Below are 27,856 nucleotides of genomic sequence, written 5' to 3' on the forward strand. Positions count from 1 at the left end.
ATAGAGCAGTTATAGTCCCACTGTACTCTGCTCTCATTCGACCTCATTTGAAGTGCTATGTTCAGTTCTGAGCTTCATGTTTTTAGGAGGACATTAATATACTCAAGAGTGTCCTCAGGAAGGTAACCAGGCTAGTGAAGGAACTTGCATTCAGATGATATGAAAATTGAGAGAAGGCACTGAGTGTGTTGAGCTTAGAGAAGAGAATATATAAAGGGTACCTGATCCTTGAGAGGCATTAGGTTTCCTTCATGGGAGCTTATAAGCAGAGGATGAAAGATCACTTGTCAGGGTTATTATAGTGCTGGGCCTCTGAGATCTCTGACTCTGCAAATTCTACAATTCTGTGAGTGAGTAATCAAAAAAAGGGCAAATTATACTCTTCATACCTTATTTAAGAAGGCAGAGAAAAAATGTAATATAGAAATACTTCCATCCTGAATGGAAACCAAACAGATTTTGGAACTTAGAGTACTAAACTCTCACGTAGATAGGAAATTGGTTCACATAGAATTATTTACTCCTTAGAGATTCTGGATAGCTGAAATTTCACTGTACATACCTTATCTCTTTAGCATGTCTATACTCTCAACAAGTTTTGTTAGTCTTTTTATCCCTATGTCTTGCATATACATAGACTTTGATCATACCAGTCATTTTAACTATAATAATTGTAATATCCCAAAGTACCCTGTGATACTTTGACTGAATAGGAAGGTGATCAAGACAGATTGTTTTTCTTTTTAAAAATCTGTTCTTTTTTGTTTTTCTCTCTCTCTCTTTTTTTAAGTAATCAGGGTTAAATAACTTGCTCAAGGTTACACGGCCAGTTGTTTCTGGGTGTGGTGCTAAGTATCCGAGCCCAGATTTGATCCCCAGGTTATCCCGACACTGGGGCCAGTGCTCTTACTTGCTGAGCCACCTGCTCGCTCCTTTTCTCTTTTTTCTGATGGGTGCACACAAATAAGTATACTTCTGATAGAGAGAACATGCCTTTAAAAAAAATGTTTTCCCCCATTTATGTGTAAAGACAATTTCAAATATTCATTAATTTTTTTTGTTTCAAATTTTCTCTCTCTCTCCCTCTTTCACCATCCCCATACCTGAGATAGTAAACAACTTGATATATGTTACATGTCTTCAGTCAGGTAAACATATTACCATATTAGTCATGCTGTGCAAGAAGACACAAGAGAAGAAAAGGAAAGGAAACCAAAAAAAAAATACAAAAGTGAAAAATAGTATGCTCCAATCTGCATTCAGATTCCATCAGTTCCTTTTCTGAAGGCGGATAGCATTTTTCATCATGAGTCCTTTGTAATTATCTTAGATCATTGTATTGCTGAGAATACCCTAGAACAGCTGATCATCATACAGTATTACTGTTACCGTGTACAATGTTCTCCTGGTTCTGCTCCCTTCACTTTGCATCAGTTCAAATAAGTCTTTCCAGGTTTTCCTGAAATTATCCTGCTTATTTCTTAAAGCACAGTAATATCCCATTACAATCATATGCTATAACTTAGGACTTAAGTCTTTCAAACAAGTATGACGTTGATTCAGAGGGCATTCTCAGAAAAATAGAAAGGGTAAAACCAACAACTCTTTAGTAGATGCTTACTATGTGCCAGGCACTATACTAATCACTGGGGATTCAAAGAAAGCCCCAAACTCTGTCTGCCCTCACATAGGAGGAAGAGAGGAAACGTAAATAGCTAGGTATGAGCACATATGTACAGGCAGTTTGGTGGCACAGTGGGTAGAGTACGAGACTTCAGGTCAGGAAGAACTGAGTTTAATTCTGGTCTCAGACACTTATTGGCTGTGTGACCTTGGGCAAGTCACTTAGTGCTTAGCACAGTGCCTCCAGCTCTTAACATAATGCATGTTGTGTCACAGAGTAGTTCCTTCATAAATGCTTATTAACTGACAGTTCGCTCTATCTTTGATTCCTCCTCTTTAAGACAGGGATCATAGCAGCACTTACCTCTCAGGTTGATTGTGAAGATAAAATGAGATAATATTTGTAAAGTGCTTTGTAAACTTTAAAACACTATATAAATGCCAGCTATTTTATCATCATTATGATTAGTGTTATTATTATATAGGTAATATTTATAGTTACACCATCCAACAGTGTATTTACATTGTAAATGCAAGATTATCTCAGAGGGAAGACAGGAAGGCGGGATTGAGTAGCATTTGGGGAACCAGGAAAGACCTTCTGCAGAAGTGAGATTCGAGTTGTTTTCAATGAAACCAGAGAAGAGACAAAGAAGGCTGGGGAAAAGGGGGAGAGCATTCCAAAGATGGGGACAGCCAGGGAAAAAGCAGCAGAGACTGGGGATGGAACGTCCCATGTGAGGAGCAGCAATTAGGCTTGTGTAGCTGGCTCAAAGAGTGCATGAGGGGAAAAAGGCATATGAAAGATAAGAAGAGGCCAGGTTGTGGAAAGCTTAAAATACCAAAGAGATGAATTTATATTTGAATCCTGAAGGTAATAGGGAGCCCTTGGAATTTACCGAGTGTTAGGGGGAGCGCAGGGCTGGACTTGGGTTTTAGAAGAGTCACTTTGGCAGCAGCGTGGAGTGGGAGAGAGCCTGGAAGCAGAACATACATACTCATTTCATTCTATCTGAGGAGGCAGGTTACTTCTCCAAGTCCTGAAGTTAAGCAGCAGGTTCATGTGGAAGCTGGGAATGGAATGCAGGAATAACTGGTTCCCAGACAATGTTAGAGGCTCTGCTCCTGTCTCTTCTTGCTGTAGCTGCGACACCAGAATCTTATCTCTTGTGTGTTAAAGGCCACAAACAGAGGACTGATGTGAATCCAGCAGGAGGCTCCTTGGGGAAATGGGGCCAGCTGCCTTTGCCAGGAGCCTAGAGGGAGCTACCCATTGTTGCCTTCACGCCCCCATCAGTCACATGGCCTAGCCAAGCAGTGCATGACAGGTCACTTTGTGGATAATTAGCACTGGGCTCTGGTCAGCAGAAAATGCTCAGCTGTTGAAATCACAAAGGTGAAAAAAGGAAAGAGAATTTCTGTCATTCTCTTTGCTCCTTAGGGGGAAAAAGAAATTCCACAGAGAAACGGAATTAGGACAAGGAGAAAGACCACCAAGCGATAGTTCCCTTTATGAGCCAAAAAAAGTACAGCGAAAAATACAATGCTTAACTACAGGAAGAGAATGCTTTTGTCCATCACAGATGCTTCATACATTTGTACATGGCCCATTTTTTTCTTCAGTTGAACACCCACGTCCTTCTGGTTTTATTTTAATTCTATACCTGAAGATTTTTTAAAATTTCCTGTTTTTATTATTTTTTCTAGTACTTATAATATGCACAGGTGTACACACTCTTTAGTGACTACAATTTGCTCTCATGATTTTTTTTTTGCATTTTAAATTTGATTTAGAGAAACACGCAGCCGGCTTTATGAATTTAAGTCGGTCCTTGTGTATAATATTTTCTTAGGGCCCACATTGGGTCATGCTCTAGTTCGCTTGCTTTCAAACTGGGGATGTCTAGGACTGTGTGTGTGTTCTCAAGTTCATTGCATTGTCATACCTATTCTCTGTAATGGGGCTACTTGATTTTAATTATACAATTAAAAAAAATAAAAGAAATTGTTCCTACACATTGACATGTGATGTGTGCTTTTACCAGTTTATTTGGCTTAGGAGTGTGTGGATAAGCTGAAACTGAGCAGACTTTTAAAGTTAAACTTTCTAGCCTTAAGACAGGCAGTGGCTTCTGCCTCATTGTGTCAGCATCATTACTCCTGATTCGGAAAATGTCTTTGACATGAGCTTCACAGGGAGCAAGTTATTAGAGACAAAGGTCTCCCTTCAGGCAATGCTGAAAAGAGGGACAAAAAAATGGAGGAAATAGAAAATATAAATGCAAATAAATTATATTTTGCAACTAGATGCCCTGTGACCAGTTTTACACTGTTAAACACCAAGCTATATGGTCTGGTAGATAGAATGGTCATATGACTTAACAACCTAAGAAATGATGCCCCACTGTTGGCTGCTGTTTTGCTCCTTGATGTTTAAATCATATATTTTCATTTGCAAAGTGGCCAGTTTCTGCTCCTGATTATTTAAATATCTACCTATTAAGAGGAGAATACTCCAATGTCCCTTATTTTAGAGCCAAGGAAATAAGGCATAGGAAAGTTTGATAGTTGGAAGGCAGGGCTAGCTGTGGAAAAATCTTTGCAATCTTTCTGTGACTTACTGTGGGTGGATGGCTTTCCCTTCTTTACTGGGCTGTTAGGCAGAAGTGCCAGAGCAAGAGAGGAATCTGTCAGCAAGAAGAGAAGGAGAGGCCAAAGAGCTCACTTTCTTGGGAGAATCCAGATTTGTGCTTCCACCTCCCTGTTGCTCTACGTGGATCATGTATTAATGATCCTATCTTTGTATTTGTTGGAACAAGAGACCATTTTTAATTGTGCTGGCCCTAAGCAAAATAGTGAGGTAGATGGAATTGTCTTTTTAATCCTAAACCCCTCCATTCTATGCCTGATTATGAAATGAATTTATTATATATGTTAAAGGCACAATACAGAATACCAAGTTATATAAAACACAGTCCTGCCCTCAAGGAGCTAATAATTTAGCAAGAGAGACACAAATAAGTATAAGGAAGAATAAGTTCTAAAAGAACAATAAAAAATGCTATGACAATCAACAGGAGGGATATCTCTGCTTTGACAAATACTTCCCAAACCACAAGCATGCTGCTACCCTGCTCTCCCTCTGTCTTGCCAGAATGTGTGATCTGATGTTTGCCATTTATACCATTCCTTGGGATATTTAAGTCGTAAACACTATTCTGCCTGGGAAAAGAAAGGCATTTTCCTTCGTTAAAATAATTGTAAGCATCAACTAGCTGATGAAAGGACTATTTTGGGAGACTAGGAAAACTTCTTGGTAAGCCAGACTTTGGAAATTCTTTCATGTTAAGATACATAGAAGAAAAGGACAAACATGGTTATATTTTGTCCTAAATTACTATGTTCAGAACCTAAACCCAGAGGTCTATTTTGGGGCTATATGCTTTCAGTTAACAGATGTACCTATCATTCAACAAGAGAAAGGAGAGGGAAAAAAGATGAACTTGATAGGTATAAGACCGATATTTCTTTTTGTGTCAAATAAATTTGTACACATAAAGTCCCAAAGGAAGAGACCAGATACTTCTGTTTGCATATGCCACCCTGCTGATTGTATTGGGCTAATTGCTGAATCACATTTTAGCTGGGAATTTAGAATATTTCTTTTTTTTTAAATCAAAGTTACAGGTGATCCAAAGGACAATTGATTATACATATGGTAAATATAATTGGGCCATGGAATTACCTGCTATGACTAAAATTCAAGATGTGGTATAAAAAGCATCATCAAGGACATGTATGGCCAGAAAGGAAAGGGAGCTAGTCTTATAAGAGGGAGGGATAAAATATGGTCAAATCAAGTGCTGCACTTATCTATGGAATATTTTAAAAATCAAATGAAAGAGTCCATCATTTTGAGTAGATCATGTATGGATATTTCACAGAAAATCTAGATGACTATAAAACATATATGTTGTAGAGGAAATTTCTGGGTTGGACTAGATGTCTAGTGAAAAGAACATTGGATTTGGAAATAAAAGACATTGGTTAGAATCCTGATTTTGTCATTTACTATCTCTGAGTCCTTGGGAAAGTTACATTACCTCTTAGGTTTCCTTTTCCCAGATGTTGCCCAATTAAATAATCTCTAAGAACTTTTTTAGATCTAAATACCATGGTCTTCTATGATACTTGATGTCTCATACATTTCTGGGATTCTTTGTGATTCTGGAAATAAGTCCAGCCCTACCTATACAGGAGCTGAAGAATCTAGGATTGTGGCAAAGATTGTAGGCTACCTCCTGAGAGCATAAATAATCTGGGATGAGTGGATGATGGAGCCATAATGATGCTGCTCATTCTCTGGGATTCATATCTACTCTGACCTCACTGAGTCTTGCTTGAATTGAATAAATTTACACCAAATAACATATTCACTAATGAATCTTGATGATCTGAATGCTGTTTTTTTTATTAATCAGACCTAGCCCCCAGTAAGGGATTACCAACCAGAAGTTTGCCACAACAATTTGTTGTGACAGCTGGTCACAAAGAATTAGAAAAAAAAGACAGAGAAATGAGGATTTCCCTTTCACTAAGAGACTTTGCAGATATTTGTGCTTTGGCTATAGTCAACTAGCAGTGATGAATGCACAAAGCAAAGGTTGGCCTTAGATCTAGAGAAGGTGTAAGAGTTAGAGAAAGGAAGGTCTCCACTCTCTAAATTACTGTGATGCTTCAAAAGGTTCAAGAGACATAGTTTCTGGGTAATTTAATAATTTTATTAATAAGACCAGCACATCATTAATTAAAAGGATGGTCATTTGGCTGTCTCTCTCAGACCAAAGACAATTATGGCGGCAGACACATAATTCATATACCCTTCAAATAGTAGGTATTCCTAAGGGGTGGTGATCAACTTTGATTGGCTGACACAATGGAAGGGGAGCTATGCCAAAATGGAGGGCTGAGAGTGACATCACATCACCCTTGGACAGAAGAACTATCTCAATACTCAGACCATTCCCAGCTTTAGGCTGTCTATTCAAAGAATGCATACCTACCCAAGCCTGAGCAGAGCACAGCAGCTTCCACAAGGAGAGCGTCTTGAACAAAAAGTTAGCATAATTTCATTGTCAGCAATGTCCTTCAAGATACTGTACTTTTAAAGTCCAGATTTTGGAAGAAGGGGAATGCTCTGTATCTCCCCAAGATGTTGGTTATTAATAACAATTTCTCTCATTACTAAACTATTTCTTAGAAAAATGGAGTAAGTGCTGCAAAGTAGAATGAAATACCATGTGTTTATTATCTTGGTATCTCCTTCAGGATTTGTCAGTCTGTTGCTTTATGATTTTTTGCATTTTAGAGTCAATATGCATAATAGAATCAGGAGCCGTTGGTCTGAATTCAATTTTAGACTAATTAGTCATGCAAAATCCCCCTTTTTTCAAAGCATTTTTTTTTGTCAGCTATGTGGCATAGTAGATAGTGTTGACTTGCAATCAAGAGTTTAAAGAATCCAAATTTAGACATTTATTACCTGTATAACTTTGGGCAAGTCAACATCTTTCAGCCTCAGTTTCTTCATATGTAATATGAATACTAATACATCTATCCCACAGGTGTGACACCTGGAAAATGCTATCTGGATGAATGCTATTATTATTACTATTATTTATCCATAAAATAAGGATATTAACACTTGTCCTAACAATCTCACAGGACTGTGGTGAGGAAATATAGCTATACAAACTTTAAAGCATTAAATAAATGTGAGTTATTATTATTGCAACCACATAATAGTGTGTCTAATAAGTCACTGTTAAGTGAATTACTCTTTTAACTCTACATTTTACCTCCCCTGCTCCCCCCACCCCATCTCACACTTACTTATATCAGGGATAATAATACTTTTGCTCCCTTTTCCAATGTTTCCTTATAGGTATCTGTGATGATAATTTAAAAACCAAATATATTAAAGTCTCCTAAACTTTGTTCTCCACCTACTTTTCTAGCTTTAGCTCCTCCTTCTCCCTTACATAAACTCTATGCTTCAGCCAATGTTGCCCTTTCCTAAACACAGTTTTCATGTTGCTAGTACTACACTTTTCCTCTGGCTGTTCCTTCTACTTGCAATGTATTCCTTCCATCTCTTCTAATTTGAAAGTGCAGCAAGTACTGAGGTCCTCATTAAGGCAAATCATTTAAGTGGCGTCCGGACATCTTGGGTATTGTAGCTAGCTGACCCCACTCCCCTGAAATGAGGTAAAATGAGGTCGAGAGCTCTGAGTTTCCCCTGGAGTGGCCAGTGGAACCATCCATCACAGACAGATTGGAGGGCAGCACCCAGAGTTGAAGAAATATTTGAGCTGTAGTGGATTTTGTCCCCTCAGGAAAGAAATCAAGAGACTGAAGGTGTAGTTCCTTTCTGTTTTCCTTTCATTCTTCCAGAGATTTATTTATGCTTATCTTTCAGGGTTGCTATGGTATTTCTTCCATAAGCTTAACTCACTTAAACAAAAGGACTTCCTTCTTCATTGATTTGCTGAGTATCATCTTAAAAAAAAATTGATTGGAATGTGCACAGGAGGTGACTTTGAAGGGGTTACTTATTTCACACACTAGTGTTACTAGAGTCTGCAGTTTGGATTTAGGAGGTTAGATGACATGGGAGAGGGATGGTTTTTGAGCTAAGGTTTAGAGGGTTTTGTTTGTTTTAATGAATGATCCTATAACAACTCTCCAAAGGAGATTCTTTTTTTTTTTTGCCTTTTGGAGGGCAATTGGGGTTAAGTAACTTGCCTAAGGTTACACAGCTATTTGTGTGTGTGTGTGTGTGTGTGTGTGTGTGTGTGTGTGTGTGTGTGTATGGGTGTTGTGTCTGAGGCCAGAGCCGAACTCAGGTCCTCTTGACTCTGGGGCCTGCGCTTTACTTACTGCACTACCTAGCCACCCCTCCCCAAAGGAGATTCTTAAAACCTGAATGTAGACTCTACTAGCTGAATGAGTAAAATAGAATAATAGAAATTTTGAGGCTACTGGAGGACAAACCTCTCCCCTTTTATCTGAATGAAGTGGTAGGAAGTTAGAAGGGACTACAGGAGAAAGTCTTGCCACTTAGCCCTAGTCAGAGAGCTCTCCACTGGGCCTTTTTCTGATTGGGAGGAAGAAGTGAGAATACTGATGTGTGCTCCATAGTGATAATTAGACACAGCAATCCTATCTATCCTTTGAAGCCTACTTAAATGGCATCTCTTCCATAGCATTTTTCCTGAATACCCAAATGCAAAAATTATCATACTTGAATCCCTGTAATTTTGTTTGCACCATTCTCACTGAAATTAGGAATACTATTTTGCATATATATATATATCATGTCATCCTAAGGAAGGGAGATATGATACGTCTACTTCTTTAGGGGCAAGGGCTATTTCTTTGTATCCTCCAAGATACCTTGAATAGTGCCTTGCATAATATGTACTCAGTAAACTTTTAATGAAAGGAAAAAAAGGAAGGAAAGAAGAGGGGGAAATTAAAAGGCATATTTGTATTCAGAGTAAGTCTCAGTCTCCACTTCTGGGAAGTGGGTAATATATTTCAGGGTGTTATAATATGTTCAAGAATATATTACATATGTTTAGGAACATATAAAAAAAGACTAAGATTTGAATAGGAGATGGTGAAGTGCAAAGTACAACTTAGTGGGAGAAGAGAATATTAATAAAAAAATTATCATGAGACAGTGAGCTATCACTTAACTTTGCTGGTTTTTTTTTTCCAAAAGAGGCCACTATTAATAATTTCTTGCTATTCTGAGCATGTATTTGTGCTGCTGCAGATCTCTGTACTTTGTCAGTTTATGGTATTCCTTGGTGTGAAATTGACAAGTAGTGATGGTGGGAAATTGACAGAATGAGGCACAGGGATGTGGCTGCCGCTCACAGCAGGCTTGCTCATTGGATGGGGGCGGGGAATTAGAGCACTCTTACTCATGTATTTAGCTTAACTTTAAGATATTCTCACAGTTATGAAATTGTTCTTTGGACTGAAAGTACCTTAGAGATGATCTCATCTGTTCTCTCCTCCCCCCGCTCCTCCACTTCCTCCACCTGTGCATTGCACTAGAAAAGAGCCAAGTCATTCAACTTTTTTTCCTTGGACCTTGATTTCCTCGTCTGTAAGATGAGGGGGTTGAACTAGATAATGTATGAACTACGTAACGTCCAGTTCAAAATACTCTTAATTTCCCCAGGGAAGCAGTGTGGTATGGCAGAAAGAGCAGTGGTCCAGGGTGAGAGTACCTGGATTACATACGACCTCTCATGCTTACTACTCGAGTGATCTTGAGCAAGGTTCTTAAACTCTCTGGGCCTCAGTTTCCTCTTCTGCACAATGAAGGGATTTGGGCTAGTTGGTCTTTGAGGTTCCTTTTAAATTTAGATCTATGATCCTGGGCCTCAGTTTCCTCTTCTGCGCAATGAAGGGATTTGAGCTAGCTGGTCTTTGAGGTTCCTTTTAAATTTAGATCTATGATCCTGTGATTCCAGGATCCACTCTCTTGTTTTTCTGATCTGCCACCACTCTTCTAACCTCATTCCAGCTCAGTTTTAAGGTAGTATTATACTGGAATCCAGAACTACAACAAAGATGAGGCATGTGAAGTAAATTCTTCAGGTGTGCAAAGCTCAGAGGCACACATATGCAAGCCTTCAGATAGACAAGCATATATGTGTGTGTATATATACAATATGTATATGTACTTATTATATATATGTATAATACATACATGTGCCTACTATCCTAAGCATGGCATAACATTAGGATGGGAGAGCAATTTTATATTCTTGCCTCAGGCACAAAATTAGCTAGTTACCATGCTGCTAGAAACATCCTATAGTCATCTAGCCTTGCCTTAAAACTCTCAGGGGGATATTTCCCTAATCTTTCTCAGGCATTTATTTTGATATTTCCTATCTATTACAGGTTAGGGAAAAAATTCCTAGGGGGCTTATAGATAAGCAAATATTTCTTTATAGGTGAGTGAAAGAATCTCAGGAGATGATCACCAAGTTCCAGCATACCCCAGGCTTTCCTGCAGGGTTGTTGTCAATCCCGAAAATTCAAATTTATCAGGAATTTTGCTCAGTTGCTTTGCTTTAGGAGAATTTTCCCGCTCTGATGCTCTGTCCCTGTAGATAACCTTCAGATCTGATGTAGAGCTCATATTGGGCAATTCTTCCCTCTTCTCAAGGCTAGCAAATATGTTTTGGAAATGAGAATGTGTAGCATATAGATAGGTATATGTGTGTTTTTATTTTTAGAGGCACAGATTTCTATGGGTTCATTATATATACTTGTACACATACACATGCATATATACATACTTACATGTATATACAATGAGAGTAATAGAAGCCATGAGGATCACTTGATGTGATGGATGTCTAGTCTTGAGAAAAGAAGCCTTGGGGGAACAGGAAGGCAGGTGATGTAAGAGAGAACTACCTAACAATTTGATCTGTCCAAGAACGAAAGGTACTGCTTCAGGAGGTACTGAACACTCCTTCGATAAAGGTCTTAAAGTGGAGACTAGAGACCAGTTTTCAGGGATATTATGGAGGGGATTTCTCTTTCTATACGGGTGGGACTGGATGACCTCTCAGATTCTTTCCAACTCTTGGGATTCTGCAAATTCTGTGAATAAATAAACACACATATATGTATGACTATAATACATTTATGTTCTAATTCATTTTTTGATTTCCCTTATATGGACCATTTCATTCCTTATTTGCAGCCTATATAAAACATATGTGTATACTCCCAAAATAGCCACTCACCCAGAATAAGTAAAAGATTTATTCTGGGCTGGTGATAAGGAATGGTGCCTAAAGGATGATCTGATAGACTATTAAAAAAAAAGCATTAAATTGTCAGCTCTTCAGAGACTGTAAAGCTTTCCCTTGAATTATAAGTGAGCAAATTTGGCCCTCTGAAGTCTCCAAGGACATTGACCTAGAGAAAATCTAAGGGGAATGACTAGCTATAGAACCCTGACTTCAAGAAACCTTTCGTGCTTAGGATCCTATCAGGGATCTCCAGTCTACTTTTTCAATATTTTCTCTCAATTGAGAATCCAGGGTACCTGATTTTTAAGAAGAGGAAAAGAGAAAGAGGAGAGGAGGACCCAGGGCACTATCTTAAATAAGCTGACAAAAATTTGGATAGTACTTGGCCAAGGAAGGCTTCAGCTGGATATTAAAGGATGATTTGGATCCAGAGAATTGTAGTCTAAAAAAGATGACATTGGGCGGCTAGGTGGAACAGTGAATAGAGCACCGGCACTGGCGTCAGGAGGACCTGAGTTCAAATCTGGCCTCAGACACTTAACACAAAGCTAGCCATGTGACCTTGAGCAAGTCACTTAAGCCCAATTGCCTTCCAAAAAAAGCAAAAAAAAAAGATGACATTACAACCAGGAGGTAAGGGAATAAGCATTTATATTAGCACCCATTATGTTCTAGGACCTTTAAAATATTTCATTTGATCCTCATAGCAATTCTGCAAAGTAGGTGCTATTCTATCCACATTTTACAGTAGAGGAAACTGAGGCAAATAGAAGTTACATGACTTGCTTAGTGTTGCACAGCTTGTAATTGTCTGAGGTCAAATTTGAACTCAGGTCTTGCTGACTGAAGGCTCAGTGCTCTGTCCAGTATGTCACCTATCTGCCTACAAAGAATGGCTTCACCCAAATGTCTGGAGGACTTAATGAAAAAGGGATATTCATAGGGAAATGTGAAGATCATTGTGCCTTCATTAGAGAGATCACTTATTCTGGAGAATGGAATGTAGAAGACTTAAAAGTTAGTGACTGGGGGTGGCTATGTGGTACAGTGAATAGAGCACCGGCCCTGAAGTCAGGAGGACCTGAGTTCAAATCTGGCCTCAGACACTTGACACACTAGCCATGTGACTTTGGGCAAGTTGCTTAACCCCAATCGCCCTCCAAAAAGTAAAAAAAAAAAAGTTTGTGGCTGATGAGATTAGAGATCTAGATATTTTAAATATTAAACAGAAATATGCAAAGTAATATTTACATTTCATTTTTCAAGTCATTGCTATGACACAAACTTCACTATTCTCAATGGGCAATTGACTCATTTTGTTGAGTTTGAGTTTTAAAAGCAGCTGTTTTTATAATGGCCATCAGCATGCAAAATGAATATGGAGTCATTTCATGTAATAATACCACGAAAAGAAAATTAACATCTTTTCTTCCTTCTCCTCCTCTGCATTTGCCTTTTCTTCATTCACTCTTTTCTCTCTCTTCTCCTTTTCTTCCTCCTTCTTTGGCTTCTATTTTCTCAGGTGGCTTCCTTTTATGTCCCAGGGCATAATTCACTCAGAAATAGAACTTTATCCTCAAGGTAAGTATGGTAATGGGGAGCATAAAATTATGTTGTCATCATCAATGTCCTAAAAATATCACCCTATTCACCACTGGATTTTTGGTCTATAAGAATATAACATCTTTGTTCAATTTTATTAAATTCAACAAAAATTTCCTAAGTTCCTACTAAGTGCCAGGTTAGCTTTCAGCACCAGGACACAAAGACATGAAAGGAATAGTTCTTGCCTTTACGAAGCTTAAATTTTTCTGCAGATATATAATGTGTAAACAGATAAGTGAACAATATATAATTTATACACATATATGAATGTATACATATGTGATTATATATCTTTTATATATACATATACACACATGAATACATTTTTGTGGTTTAGTCATTTTCGGGCATATTGGGCAAAAATATGCATTATTTGTGACTCCATCTGGAGTTTTCTTGGCCGAAGTACTGGAGTGGTTTACCATTCCCTTCTCCAGCTTATTTTACATATGGGAAAATGAGGTAAATAGAGTTAAGTGACTTGCCCAGTGTCACAAAGCTGGTAAGTTTATGAGGCCAGATTTGAATTCAGGTGTCCTTGACTGTAGGCCTGGTCCTCTATCCAATGTGCCACCTAATTACACACACACACACACACATACACACACACACACACGTGTATATATCCAAGCTTGTGCATACACAATATACAAAAATGAGTACTTGCATGCAATGTAATACATGCATACATATATAGGTACAATCTACAATGCAGCACATATACACACATGTACATGAAGACATAATACACACATGCATATATAAACATATATACACACATATGCACACATGTGTAAAATTTTGGAGAAAAATCACCTGCAGTTGGAGGACTAGGGGAAGGCCTCATGTAGGAGGCAGCACTTGAGCTCAGCCTTGAAGGGAGCTGGGGGTTCTTGTATGAGGTTACCCTTGGAAGAGAAGTGAGATATCTAAAAATCCAGGGTGAGGAGCATGGGATTCATAATAGTACATTTTTTCATACGTCATGTGTCTTTTGCTCTATGCTCCCTGTTCTCCTCCCCCTACTTACCCTTCATTCTTCACAATCCTCAGGCTTTAAGACAAGATTACAATGACAATATCACAGTTACCTCCCCTGCTTAAAAAAAACAAAACAAAACAAAACAAAACAAAGTCCTGGAGAGATTTTCTGATCTTCCATGGGCATATATACCTTATTGCCTCCCATTTACTCAGTCAGAAAAACTAATGCAGAGTTTTCCAGGGCAGATGGAGCAGAAGTTATGAACCAATTATCCCCTTCTGCAGACGTTTAGAGGAATTATAGAAGATGGTGTCCTATAGTCACACAGTTCAATTTTCATGGGGTGAAGTAGCCACCTTTAAAACTCTGCAGCCATTAAGGAGTTAAACTCATATTCTTTCCCCCCTCCCCACTTATAATGTCATCAGACAGGTCTATTATTAACTGCACTTCACTTTTTATGTTTGCAGAAATGCAAATAAACCATCAGCCTAAAACGCAAGAGGAAGCAAATGGTAAATGTTGTTGCTGCTTTTCGTCTTCTAATCATCTGAAAGAGTCTATTTCTGTTCCAAGATTACCTGCACTGCACATTTTTCTAGTCTATTCTTATTCACTTTAAAAATATTGATTGAAAATACTTAAAATGAATACAGCAATGAACATTAAACTGCATTTTGATGGAGAAAGAAAATCACATGAACATTTTGTTTTCCTACAGATGCTTTTTTCTTATTGCTCTTTCCCCACTTCTTTACTTGTAAATATCTTGGGAAATTATCATTTGCCTAATAATTAATTTCTATGAATTTATCTTGATTTTACTTGATTTAGCTAAATGTGTATATTGGCTTCCGAGCTTTCTGTTTAAGGGTATTGGTGACTATCTTTTTTTCTATACCTTTCACTTTTTAAGCCAGTGTGCAGTTATTTTAAATTCATATTTGCATTTTGTTATTAATATTGACTTAAATGACATGCATCTGTATCTTAGTTAACAAACTTGCTGCTGTCATAAATACTTTCAAGTTGAACAATAATTTGGAATTAATCTGGAGAGAGTAACTAAATGTGTATTTGTAATTTCCTGTATCATTCAGGATCTCCAAAGATACTTAACCACTTCATTTCGATTTCTATCCCCATGACAAGTAACTAATTATATATTTTGTATTTATTTATATTATAATTTAAATTCCAGCCAGCATTGTAACTTTAGCATATTTTGTTTTGAACAACCGAAAAGACGGAGGGGGATCCACTTCTTTAATTAAATTTATTGGAAGATCAACTCAGGCCAGACTTCAGATTTTTTCATAGAAACATAAAATTTGCAAGTGCTATTATTCCAGGAAGCCCAAATATGCTTGTTCTTGAGCAAAGAAAGAGACACAAACATTTACTTTTCATATTATTCAAGAGATGACCTATAGGTAAATTAAATTTCATAAAATGAACTAAGAGGAAAAAACTTTCTTGATTATCAAAGATGGGAAACATATATAATTAGTGTAGGATTTTGCAAGCAGGGTTGATATTTATAGATTTAAAAAAATCTTTGGAGAAAGATTTGAATCTAGGGTAACATTGCTGATGACATTGGATATAACATAGGTTATTTACCTAGGATTTTTCTTACTGTACATCAAATATAATTATTGCAACAAAGTATTCAGCAATATATATATACATAATATATACATATATATATATATATTTAAACTATCAGGGTCTAGGATTGTGCCAAATGGAACAAAAATAGGTAGACATTTCATCATTCTTTGGAATATAAACCCACCAAATTCAGCAAAAATGATTAGCTTTTGTCTAATTCTATGAGTGAGCCATTCCAATATGAAAGGGACACTCCATAGTGTTAAAATAATCGGGTTCCTTCCCCTTTACTTGCCCTAAGCTATTCACTGGTTTTTATCTCAATTCATAGTAATGATAACTCTTCAATTATCCAAAACCAAAGAGGGGGATTCCACAACCTTCCTTCCATGCTGCTGGTGCACTCCGGAGTACCTTAACCCTTACAATTAGGACATCTTTAGAAGCTAATTTAAATACCTCTTTCAGAAAGCACTTTGAACATGTTCCTTTTGTCCTATTTTCAGTAGGCACAGAATAGCAATTTCTGCTGCCCATTATGTTTAGACTCATTAAATGCTTTTTCTATCATCTTTACCAGCAAAATAAACTGACTTCCTTTTGTCTTATACTCCCTGGACCATCTCCAACTTCTCTAGAGCTTCCTGGAATTAGTCCCCAAGATGAGCTCAGTACTATAATAAAGATCTAAGAAGAGAGAAAAGATTAGCTAAGAGTATGCAAACATTCTGCTAGTCAATGTATGTATTTAAGCTTATACTATTACCCAGGAACAATGGGTCAGTCACTCTTTTTGAACATCTACTATACACAATCTATCATAATAGGTTTGGCATTATATATGTATATATCTAAAGTAATTACTTTATATTTCACTTCTACTCTTGGTTCAGAAAATAAAAATACTTGGTTTTCCATGTTTTAGCATAACCATTAAAATATCATCTATTTCATAGTTTTTTGGAATTATTTATTACTCATAGACAACATCAATCTTGATACACTGTAATGCAGCCATAACTTCTAGAATATTCTTGAGGATCTGTTAGGAATTTTGAGGTCAGAAACTTTAGAATACATGTTCATATATAGCCTATACTCCAAATTTCCATTTGTATATTATCTCTTTGGTGGATAATATGAATACCTGATTTTGTCAACATGGAGAACTCCCTGAACCGACACTGGTTACACTTCATTAAGAGTTAGTAGATAAGTCCTAAAGATCTGTCTGAAGAATTTTAAGTGATTTGCCCAATTTCACACAGTAAGTGAATGTCTGAGGTGAGCTTTGAGCCTAGGTCTTTCCAATTCCTTGCCCAGCTCTTTATCCATTGTGTCATTCTGCATTTGAGCATTGTATGTTGCTTGTTTTTAACACTACCTCTGTCTATTTCCCCATATATTCCTGGCATACCTCCTCCATTCTGTAAAGTCAGTGTGTGTTTGGAAATTAAAACAAAAATTACCCTTAGCTGAAGTTAAACATAATTTAGGAAGGTAAAATTTGCTTCATATTCCTATCATGCACGCAAGAGAAAATGCTTATTAAATTCAAGTCAACAAATATTTGACTACAAAAAAAAGCATTTAATTTGGTAGGATAAAATTTACCCTTAAAGGTTTTCCTCCAAAGTGTTTCCTACTTACATATAATGACCATATAAGTTTCCTTGATACAAACAATAACAGAGATGACTTTGTTCTGAGATTCTCTGATAATTAATGCTCTAAACAAGGTGTAAAACAAGGAGACACATGCTTGCCAAGGTGTTTGCAGTTACCATGGAGGGTATCCAGTGCACACTCAAAATGGAAGAGGAATTCCCTATTTATGATGATAAGATCCCTTCCAGATACTCTTGTTTGCAGGTGGTAATGTGCTATGTGCATCAAGCCCTGGAACACAGAGGAATGTCCCAAATGAGATTCACAATTATTCTGGGGTTTAGCTCACCAATCCATGTAGGACAAACTAAGTAACTGAAGAATGCCTGTTGCCCAAACTATGACACATGGTTAGTCAACAAGTCAAGTCAACAAGCATTTATTAAGTCCATATTGTGTGTGCTAGGGATTGTTCTAGGGCCAGGGATAACAAAAAGACAGAACCAGTTAATTTTTAAGGCACTCCTATTCTAATGGAGAAGACAACATGCCAAAAATGATGTACATACATGATATATACAGAGTAAGGTGGAAGGGATCTCACAGGAAAAGGACTGTTAGTATTGAGGGGAACTAGGAAAGGTTCTTTTGCAGGAAGTGGGATATTAGTTGAAACTTGAAGGAACCCAGGTAGCAAATATGAGGGGGAAGAGCATTGCAGGAATGGTGGACATCTAGTGAGAAGTCATGGAATTGGGAGATGGAATATCTATGGTGTGAGGAACAGTGAGGAAGCCCGTGTCACTGGATCAAAGAGTACAAATAGGGGAGTAAGGTATGAGAAGACTTGGAAAGGCAGGAAAGGGGCCATTCCATGAAAAACTTTATAAGCCAAAGACGTTTTTATACTCAATCCTGGGGATAATGGGAAGTCACTGGAGTTTATTAATCAGGGAGTGTGTGTGTGTGTGTGTGTGTGTGTGTGTGTGTGTGTGTGTGTAATGATTAGATCTGTGGTTTAGGAAGATCAATTTTACTGTAGGGTGAGTGGATGATATACTGGTATGGGAGGAGACCTGAGGCAGCATAATGGTAATGGAATTTAAAGATCCCCCTGTATTGGCTTGGTTTTTGGGTTGAATGTTGAAAACCAAAGCTTGTCAATCCCACTTGAAGAGAGAGGGCTGAATTGGGAGGAGCTGGTGCCTTGGATTTAGAGAGAAGGCTCAAGCAGAAAGAGGCAGAAGAACTCTTGGGAGCAGCATTGTGAGGCAGAGAGAGAGAGAGAGGATTGCTGAGGGCCAGTTAGAACTGCCCAGGACTTTTTAGAACTGCCACCCAGAGCTGCCAAGAACTGAGGAGGCATGACTGTGATGCCAGTATTTTGTCTGTCTGTTTTGATGTTGTTTTGCCAGATCCATCTGCTGGTAAAGGACAGTGCTGTTGTTGCAGAGGATCTGGAACCTTGCTGTTGGTTCAGAAGCCCTAAAGGAGGATTTTCTTGTTGTATTAAACAGAAATGCTGAAGGAGGGTCTTGCTGATGTTTTCAGGGGTCCCGAGACTGTTCTGCAGGCAGAGAGTGAATTGATGAGGACACTGGCAATATATATTGTGGCTTTGTTAAGCTTTGTCTCCCCAGGAACAGAGATTGCTGAGAACTTGCCTCGGATCAAGATGAAGAGAAGACCTCTCTTTGAGTATTAAATACTGTGATGATATCATAACCTTGTTGTGGCTTAGGGGTAGATGGCCTTTGTGCTCTCTACTACCCCTTTGAAAAGGTGCTTGGGGAGTAACTGATGATAATTGTAATTCAGTTGTGATCCAGGGGTACAGCACTTTGATTTTTGTGCTCTGTGACTGACCAAATGAATATACTTTGTTTCCAAATCTGGGAAGTTACCTTTGCTTGGCATTATAAGCAGGAAAATCAACCAGAAGGCTATTGAAATAGTTAGATGGATATTCTATTCACACAGTCCTGGTATCAGTACAAATATCTTGATAGATTCTGCAGATGGACCATGATCCAGACCCAGAACCTAATAGGAGGAAGAAAAGAGGCTAGACTGTATTTGTGAAATTGCATAATACTTTCAAGGACCACAAGCTTCTCCCTGAAACAATGTAATGGCAAGCAAAGAAGTACTTAGTGCCTTGTTTCAGCTATTTAATTATTTAGCACCTTGTTTCAGTTCAAGTTTTTTTTTTGAGCTTTGCCCATGATTATATCAAGTCTTTGTTAAGAAACACAGTTTTTGAAACCCACAGTAGGAGGGACTTGCCAAAGACAGGAACAGGAAGGATGTAAGAGGTGGGCAGAACAAGAAGGAGCAAAAATGCTAAACACAAGATGGGAGAGAGCAGAATTGAGAAGGAAGCACTTGTAGTGGAGGCGCTCTGTGTGAATGTTCTGTTTGTGTGGATTTTTGTTTATAATACTTTGTACTTGGGACCTTGCTGGAAGGTCTGAAAGAGGATTTTCTTGTTGTCTATTTACAGAAGTCCTGGAGGAGAGTTCCAGAGGTCCTGGGACTATACTGACAATTAGTGTTGAGTTCTCAGACCTTGTTTGTGGGTCTGTGTTGATCTCACAGGCAGATACTGAATTGATGATGGTGCCTACAATGTGCATGAATGTTATTTTGGCTCTGTTAAGCTTTGTCTTCCCAGAAACAGAAATTGCAAGGACTTGAGGTGGATTGGACGCTGTGAGCTTCAATATGGAACTGGATAAGGAACTGAACAATAAGCTGCCTACCTGTGAATCCAGGTGACAATTGGATAGATCCAGGTAGGAGCTGGACCCATGGAAGAAGAACCATGGAATTTAGGAGCCAGCCTCAAGTCAAGATGAAAAAACCTCTCCTTGGGTACTTAGTGTTGACTTAGAAGATCATGATTTACTGTGGCCTAGGGGTGGGAGAACTTTGTACTCTGTACCTTGTACATCTTAAGGATGATTGAGTTAAGGATGATTGGAAACTAATATCCAATCAAGAAGAAAGAAGACTTTTTTACTGAGAGATTAAGACAGTGTGACCTAGGGGTGGATAACTTTGACCTTTGTACTTTGTGTCCCTTAAGGAGGCTTGCTTCTTAAGGATGATCGAGTTAAGGACTTACTGAATGATATCTTTTGTTTAAAACTATGTGGCCACTTTGGTGAAAACGTTAGTGATAAGTTGTTATGTTATAAAATTGTGAATGCTGTACTTTAGTTTCTGTGAATGTTTTGCTTTAGTTTACTGATGAATAAATAAAGAGTTCACTATACTGTGTGATCAGAATCTTAAGGCTGTTTACAGCAGCAGTCCTCTGGAAAGCTGCTTATGCTTGGCTTTACAAACAACCCCCCATCTTTTTTAACACCAGTAGAGTTCTGATGATTCTTTATGACTAAAATCATGATATTCCAGTCTCCTCAGAATCAGACTTGTGGGTCACCCAAAGGAAAATGGAGAGAAGCATTATGGATGTAAATAAGCTACATCATTTTGCTAATGAAAAACTGAAGAAAAAAGCTGCATTAAAGATTTAACTAAGGTGATTCATGGAAAGGAAGTGGACCCATCCATAATACAGCACAAGTATAGTATGGACATCCCGCATGTTTAAATGTACCAACGTAATGTTAAGAGACCATGAAGAAAAGTCCTGATTATTGGGCTGCTGATCTGTGAAGGATTTATGGAAGTATTTATGATGAGAAGTCATAGACAGTTTGAAATTTGCATCTACCTTTATGAAAAGAATGAATGATTAATTGACCAATGACAATCTTATTTGGTTTAACATGCAAATTAATTTGAGATAGTCCAAAAGGTAAGCTAAGGAGGCAATATCATTTGTGCTCTACCCACCTAGCTTTCCTTGTCTTTATGATATATATAAATCAGCAGAAAAGTCTGAAAGCTTTGGTACCATATTTTGTTACACAAGAAAAAAAAAGAAAATAAAATATTTTAGGCTCCCTGAATTCCTCCCCTTACCATTCCCACCAAGTAAATAATTTGTAGCCCTGGCACATTATCTGGGGTACACATGAACCCCTCTGAGCATACATTACAAGCAAACTAAATTGATAGATAACATCCAACTATAAATTAAAATTCACATCCATATCCTAGATACACTGTGTTCACACTAGAACTGCATGAATCTAGCATTACTACATGTGATTAACATAATTAATATAGGACAAGTTTTTTAAAAAAACTTTGCATCTCTCCCTAGCACAGTGTTTTGCATATAGCTGATGAATGAATGCTTGAATGAAAAATCAGTTATTAAGTACTTACTCTATGACTGCACTATTCTAAGGGCTAAGGATAGTAAAACACAAGGAATTTATATTCTAGTAAGGCCAGAACCACCTCTCTCTTTCGTGTTATCTCCCCTGGTAGAGTGGAAGTTACTTGAGGGAAGGGTCTTAACTTTTCTATTTGCATCCTTTGCACTTAGCACAGTATCTGGCACAGACTAAGCCCTTGATGGGTAATCTTTCATTCATTCATCTATTAATCTATTGAGTATTTAATGAATACATAACTACTAGTTGTGGATCTTTCTAATTGACGATATTTCTTTCCTTGGTGATATTTAGGTCTGACAGAATAGAGAGTCAGATAGCAATTAGGTTGGGCAGAAAAGGGATTAGGGATCCAAAAAGGTTTTCAGGGTTGGAGAAAGTTCAGGAATTGATTATTCTAGGAATATCTACATGAATCTGAAGATATTTCCAAAATTAGACACAGGGAAAAGGGGTAGGTAGAACATGAGTATCTTTAGAAAAAATCCAAATTTAGTTCTAAATATATGTTATATATTCAAGATAGGTCAAGGTAGGCAATTAGTGGAAGTCCTATTAGTAGTTAATAATGTATTGTAGTATTTTGACAAACGATTTCTATCAAGGAGATCTGCTAGCAGGTGACTTGACTGGGAGATTTCACATTTAAGGCCCCATTCTAGGGAGTAGAACTCTTCTCCCCAGTTCTCTAGTAAAACCATATTCTTTTTAAAATTGTATTTTATTTTTTCCCCAATTACATGTCAAGACAATTTTTAGCATCCATTTTTTACAAGATTTTGAGTTCCAAATTTTTCTCCCTCTTCCTCTCCCCTCCCTTCTTCCTAAAATGGTAGGCAATTTGATAAAGGTTATACATGTGCTATCATGTAAGACATATTTCCATATTAGTCATAGTTGTGAAAGAAGAAATAGATCAAAAGGAAAAAAAACCCAAAAAGAATAAAATAAGTGGAAAATATGCTTCAATCTGCATTCAGAGTCTATCAGTCCTTTATTTAATATTTTCTTTTGTGAGTCCTTTATATTTGTCTTGGATCTTTATGTTGCTAAGAAGAGCTGAGTCATTCATAGTTAATCATCACACAACATTGCTGATACTATGAACAATGTTTTCCTGGTTCTGCTCATTTCACTTTACATCAGTTTCTATAAGTCTTTCCCGGTTTTTCTGAAATCTACCTGTTCATTATTCCTTATTACACAATAGTATTCCATTACATTCATATACCATAGCTTCTTCAGTCATTCTCCAATTGATGAGCATTCCCTCAATTTCCAATGTTTTGTCACAATGAAAAAGGCTCCTATAAATATTTTTGTACATGTAGGTCCTTTCCCCTTTTTATGATCTCTTTGTGATATATTAGTGATATTGCTGGATCAAAGGGTATGCACAGTTTGGTTACTCTTTGGGCATAGTTCCAAATTGCTCTCCAGAATAGTTGGATCAGTTAACAACTCCACCAACAGTGCATTAGTGTCCCAATTTTCCTTCATCCTCTCCAACATTTATCATTTTCCTTTTTTTTGTCATATTAGCCAATCTGATTGGTATGAATTGGTACCTCAGAGTTGTTTTAATTTGCATTTCTCTAATCAAAAGTGATTTTGAGGACTTCTTCATATGCCTATAGATAGCTTTGATTTCTTCATCTGAAAATTACCTGTTCATATTGCCCTTTATCAGTTGGTCAATGATTTGTATTCTTATAAATTTGACTTATTTCTCTATATACTTGAGAATTGAGGTCTTTGTCAGAGACACTTGTAAAGATAGTTTCCCAGCTTTCTGCTTTCCTTCTAGTCTCAGGTGCATTGATTTTGTTTGTGCAAAAACTTTTTAACTTAATATAATCGAAATTATATGTTTTACATTTTGTAACGCTATCTCCTATTTTGTCATGAACTTGTAACTTACTTAACTTCTCCTTTAAGAATTTGAATTCTATACCACTTGGCACACATATGTTTAATACTGATATTACTTCATTGTCTATGATAGCTTCATTATCAATTTTAATTAGGTCTATTTTTGCTTTTGCTTTATCTGAAATTAGGATTGCTACCTCTGCTTTTTTTTTTGCTTCAGCTGAAGCATAATAGATTCTGCTCTAACCCCTTACCTTTATTCTGTATGTGTCTCTCTGCCTTTGATACTGTTAGTCATGATGGCTTATGGAAAATTATGTCAAAATTTCGTTGCCCAGAGAAGTTCATCAGTATGGTATATCACTTTCATGATGGTATGTTTGCCCAGGTTCTAGATAATGGACAATGGTCTTGTGCTTTCCCAGTCACCAATGGAGTGAAACAAGGCTATGTGCTTGCTCCCATGCTTTTTTAGCATGATGTTTTCAGTTATGCTGTTAAATGCTTTTTAGTGAGGATGAACATAGTATCAAGATAAGCTCCCACACTGATGGCAAATTCTTCAACTTGAAAAGGCTACAAGCCAAGACCAAAGTAGATGGAGTATTGGTGCATGATATTCTGTTTGCTGATGATTGTACACTCAATGCAGCCTCTGAAGCTGAGATGCAACAAAGTGTGGATCAATTCTCTGCTGCTTGTGTGAATTTTGGTCTAACAATTAACACCAAGAAAACACAGGTGCTCCATCAGTCACCACCACCCCATCCATATGTGGAAGTTTTTAGTGCAGTAGATGAGTTCACTTACCTTGGTGTAATGTACTTTCAGGGATGTACACATTGATAATGAGGTTGACACATGCTTTGCCAAGACTAGCTCAATGTTTGGGAGACTCTAAAGGAAAGTACGGGAAAGAAGAGGTATTAGATTGCCTACCAAACTGAAAGTCTACAAAGCCATTGTGCTGACCTCTTTGTTGTATGCCTGCAAAACCTGGACAGTATACCAGCACCATGCCAGGAAACTGAATCACTTTCATTTGAATTGTCCTTGAAAGATTCTGAAGATCACCTGGCAGGATAAGATACCAGACACTGAGGTCCTTCCTCAAACTAAACTGCTAAGCATTCAAACTCTGCTTCACAAAGCACTACTATGATGGACTGGCCATATTGTTTGAATGCAAAATATATCCTTGCCAAAAAGACCATTTTATGGACAACTCACATGGGGCAAACATTCACATGGTGGTCAGAAGACGTGATATAAGGGCACTATCAAGGTCTCTATCAAGAACTTTGGAATTGATTGTGTGACATGGGAGACACTGGTACAGGAGCATGGCTGAGTCCTCATCACAGAAGGTGCTGTGCTCTATGAGCAAAGCAGAATTGAAGCAGCTCAAAGGAAACGCAGGATGTGCAAATTTGGAGATTCCACTCCAAATGTTCACAGGGACTATTTTTGTCTGACCTGTGGTAGAGCATTCTGAGCTCATGTTGGTTTGATTAGCCACAGACATATAGAAATTTGACTCTAGCATTGTGATGTAATTTTGGTCCTTTTTGAGAACAAAGGACAATAACCAACAACCACCATCTCTCTGCTTCAAGTGTGTTTCCTGCAAACAGCCTATTGTAGGACTCTGGTTTTTAATCCATTCTACTATTCCATTTTATAGGAGAGTTCATCCCATTCACATTCACAGTTACAATTACTAACTGTGTATTTCCTTCCGTCCTTTCCCTCTCTGACAGTGTTTTGCTTCTATATCCTCCCCACATCTGTCCACTCTTCTGTCAGTTCCCTCTAACCCTCTTGACTTAATCTTCTCTCCTACTTTTCTATCATGTTAGATTTCTGCATTCAACTGACTGTGTATATTATTCCCTCTTTGAGGCAATACTGATGAGAATAAGGTTCAAGGGATACCCATCGCCCACTCTCCCATATTTTCCTCCACTGTAATAGGTTTTTTGCATCTCTTCATGTGAAATAATTTACTCTGTTTTATTGCTCTCTTCCTTCTGAACTAGTATACTCCGCTTTCTCACCCCTTAATTATTATTTGTGTCATTCCCTCAACTTCACCTTCTATCCATACCCTCTGTTTATGTTTATTCTAACTGTACTATTAATGGTACAGTTTTAAAGAATTACAAGTATCATCTTCCCAGGTAGGGATACAAACAGTTCAGCTCCATTGAATCCCTTATGTATTCTTTTCTTTTCCTTTTTTACCCTAAAGGATTCTCTTGGGTCTTGATATTGGAGATAAATTTTTTTTGTTCAATTCTGATCTCCTTATGAAAGTCTGAAATCCTTGTTTCATTCATCTGTATTCATTCATACTTTTTCTTTTGAAGTATTATGCTTAGGTAGGTGATTCTTGGTTATAGCCTAGTTCTTTTGCTTTCTGAAGATCTTGTTCCATGGCCTCTGATCCCTTAACATTGCAGCTGCTAAGTCTTATGTAATCCTGATTGTGACTCCCTAATAATTTAATTTAATTGCTTCTTTCTGACTACTTGCAGTATTTTTTCCTTGATCTGATAGTTATGAAATTTGGTAATGATGTTCCTTAGAGTTTTTATTTTTGGATTTCTTTTCCATGGTTATTGCTGTGTTCTTTCAATGCCTATTTTATCCTTTGGTTCCAGGATATCTGGGAAGTTTTCCTTGATAATTTCTTGAAAGATGCTGTCCAGGTCCTCCTTTTGAGGACTTTTAGGTAGTCGGATGATTTTGACATTGTCTTTTCTGCATCTGTTTTCCAGATCAGATGTTTTTCCAATGAGATATTTAACATTTTCTTCTATTTTTTCATTATTTTGAATTTGATTGATTCTTGATGTCTCATGCAGTCATTACTTCTACTTGACCAATTCTAACTTGTAAGGAGTTGTTTCCCTCAGTGGATTTTTGTATCTCCTCTTTCATTTGGCCAATTCTATTTTTTAAACAGTTGTTTTCCTTTTTCTAGTTGTTGACTCTTTTTTCACAATTCTTTTGCATCATTCTAATTTCTTTTCCCATTTGCTCTTCTACTTCTCTTATATGATTTTTAAGTTCCTTTTTGAGCTTTTCCATGAGTTCTTTCTCGGCTTGAGATCACTTCCCATTTTTGTTTGGGTTTCCCATAGGTATATTGACATTGTTCTCTTCTGATTTGGGGTCTTGATTCCCCTGTCACCATAATAACTTTCTATAGTTAGATTCCTTTTTAAAAATTTTTTCTGAACTTTTTCCTTTCTTTTAAATTTGAACTCTACTCCTAGGATGAAAGGGGCACTGTCTCAGGCTTCTTGTAACAGGGGCTGCAGGTGCTGGCTATTTGCCTTTTGCTGCACTGATGTTGCCTTGAGGCCCACAGGGATCCCTTGTGTCTGGTGCTGGGCTGAGAGGGTGGGGTTGGGGCTGGTTGGTGCTGCTGGAGGCCATAAGTGTTCTGGCAGCTTACCTAGTTAGAAGAACCTAGCTGAGGCAAGGTTCTTCTTAAAGAGGCCTATTCAGTGAATGGGCATTACCTCACTCTAAGCGAATACTTGAAAAGGCCTTATTCTTCAAAGGGCAAGTCTCCCATTGCATCCTGGGTCATCTCTACTCATTCTGATGAACATCTGGTCACCAGATCCAGATGGCTCTGGAGGAGAAAGTAAGGCTGATGACCTTGCACAGCCCTCCCTCACTCAAATCAAAGTCAACTGCAAGTCATGTCATCATTTCCCTGATGCCATGGTCCTCTTTGAAAATGAAGGACAAACACAAAGCCACGGTCCTAATGCTGGTTTCTGGTGTGTGCTGAGGCCAGTGGGGCATTTCTATGTTTCCCCAGACTACACTAAAGCACTTAGTGGTCTGGCCACTAGAGACTGACTGTTTACTTAGGCATTTATAGGGTTGATGTCTCCCTATTTCCCCAGTGGCTACAATATGGAGGTCTGGCCACTAGAGGTGGCCTGTTTTCCTGGGGCTACATTGAAGCACATGGTAGTTCTTGCAACTGGAGTTTGCCAGTTCCCCTGGCTATGTGGGGCCCAGGTGTTGGTTGATATTGGAAGCATTTCATAATCTGACAATTTCCTGTCTTTCCAAACATCTCATTTTATAGCTTTTACATACACTATGCTTTGCTTTCATTGGGATCAACTTACTTCCACCAAACATACAAAGTTTTATCAACTCTGTACCATTGTTTCCTATTCCATTTGGAATAACTTCCATCCCCTTCTGTTGCTGAATTCTTACCCATCCTTCTAAGCCCAATCCAATGTCACCTTCTCCATGAAGCTTTCCCTAATGCTTCCTACTTGGTTGGTATGGACTTCTTGCCTACTGGAACCTCCCATAGAATATTGCCTGCACATCTGAGAAATACTTAA

General features: G+C 37.8%; 1 protein-coding gene across 1 annotated transcript in view; it reads left to right on the forward strand.

The window, feature by feature from the left end:
• Window positions 1–27,856, forward strand: part of LOC138170116 (lipoxygenase homology domain-containing protein 1-like) — a 657,842-nt gene that overhangs the window by 189,750 nt on the left and 440,236 nt on the right. Inside the window, exons 22-23 of the mRNA XM_069099511.1 lie at window positions 12,997–13,055; window positions 14,535–14,579. Of these exons, the coding sequence (XP_068955612.1) occupies window positions 12,997–13,055; window positions 14,535–14,579 (104 nt within the window). The remainder of the gene's footprint in view (window positions 1–12,996; window positions 13,056–14,534; window positions 14,580–27,856) is intronic.

This window comes from Petaurus breviceps, unplaced genomic scaffold (assembly GCF_028583685.1).
Source record: "Petaurus breviceps papuanus isolate PSGF00001 unplaced genomic scaffold, PetGlider_PUasm1.0 38, whole genome shotgun sequence".
Lineage (NCBI taxonomy): Eukaryota > Metazoa > Chordata > Mammalia > Diprotodontia > Petauridae > Petaurus > Petaurus breviceps.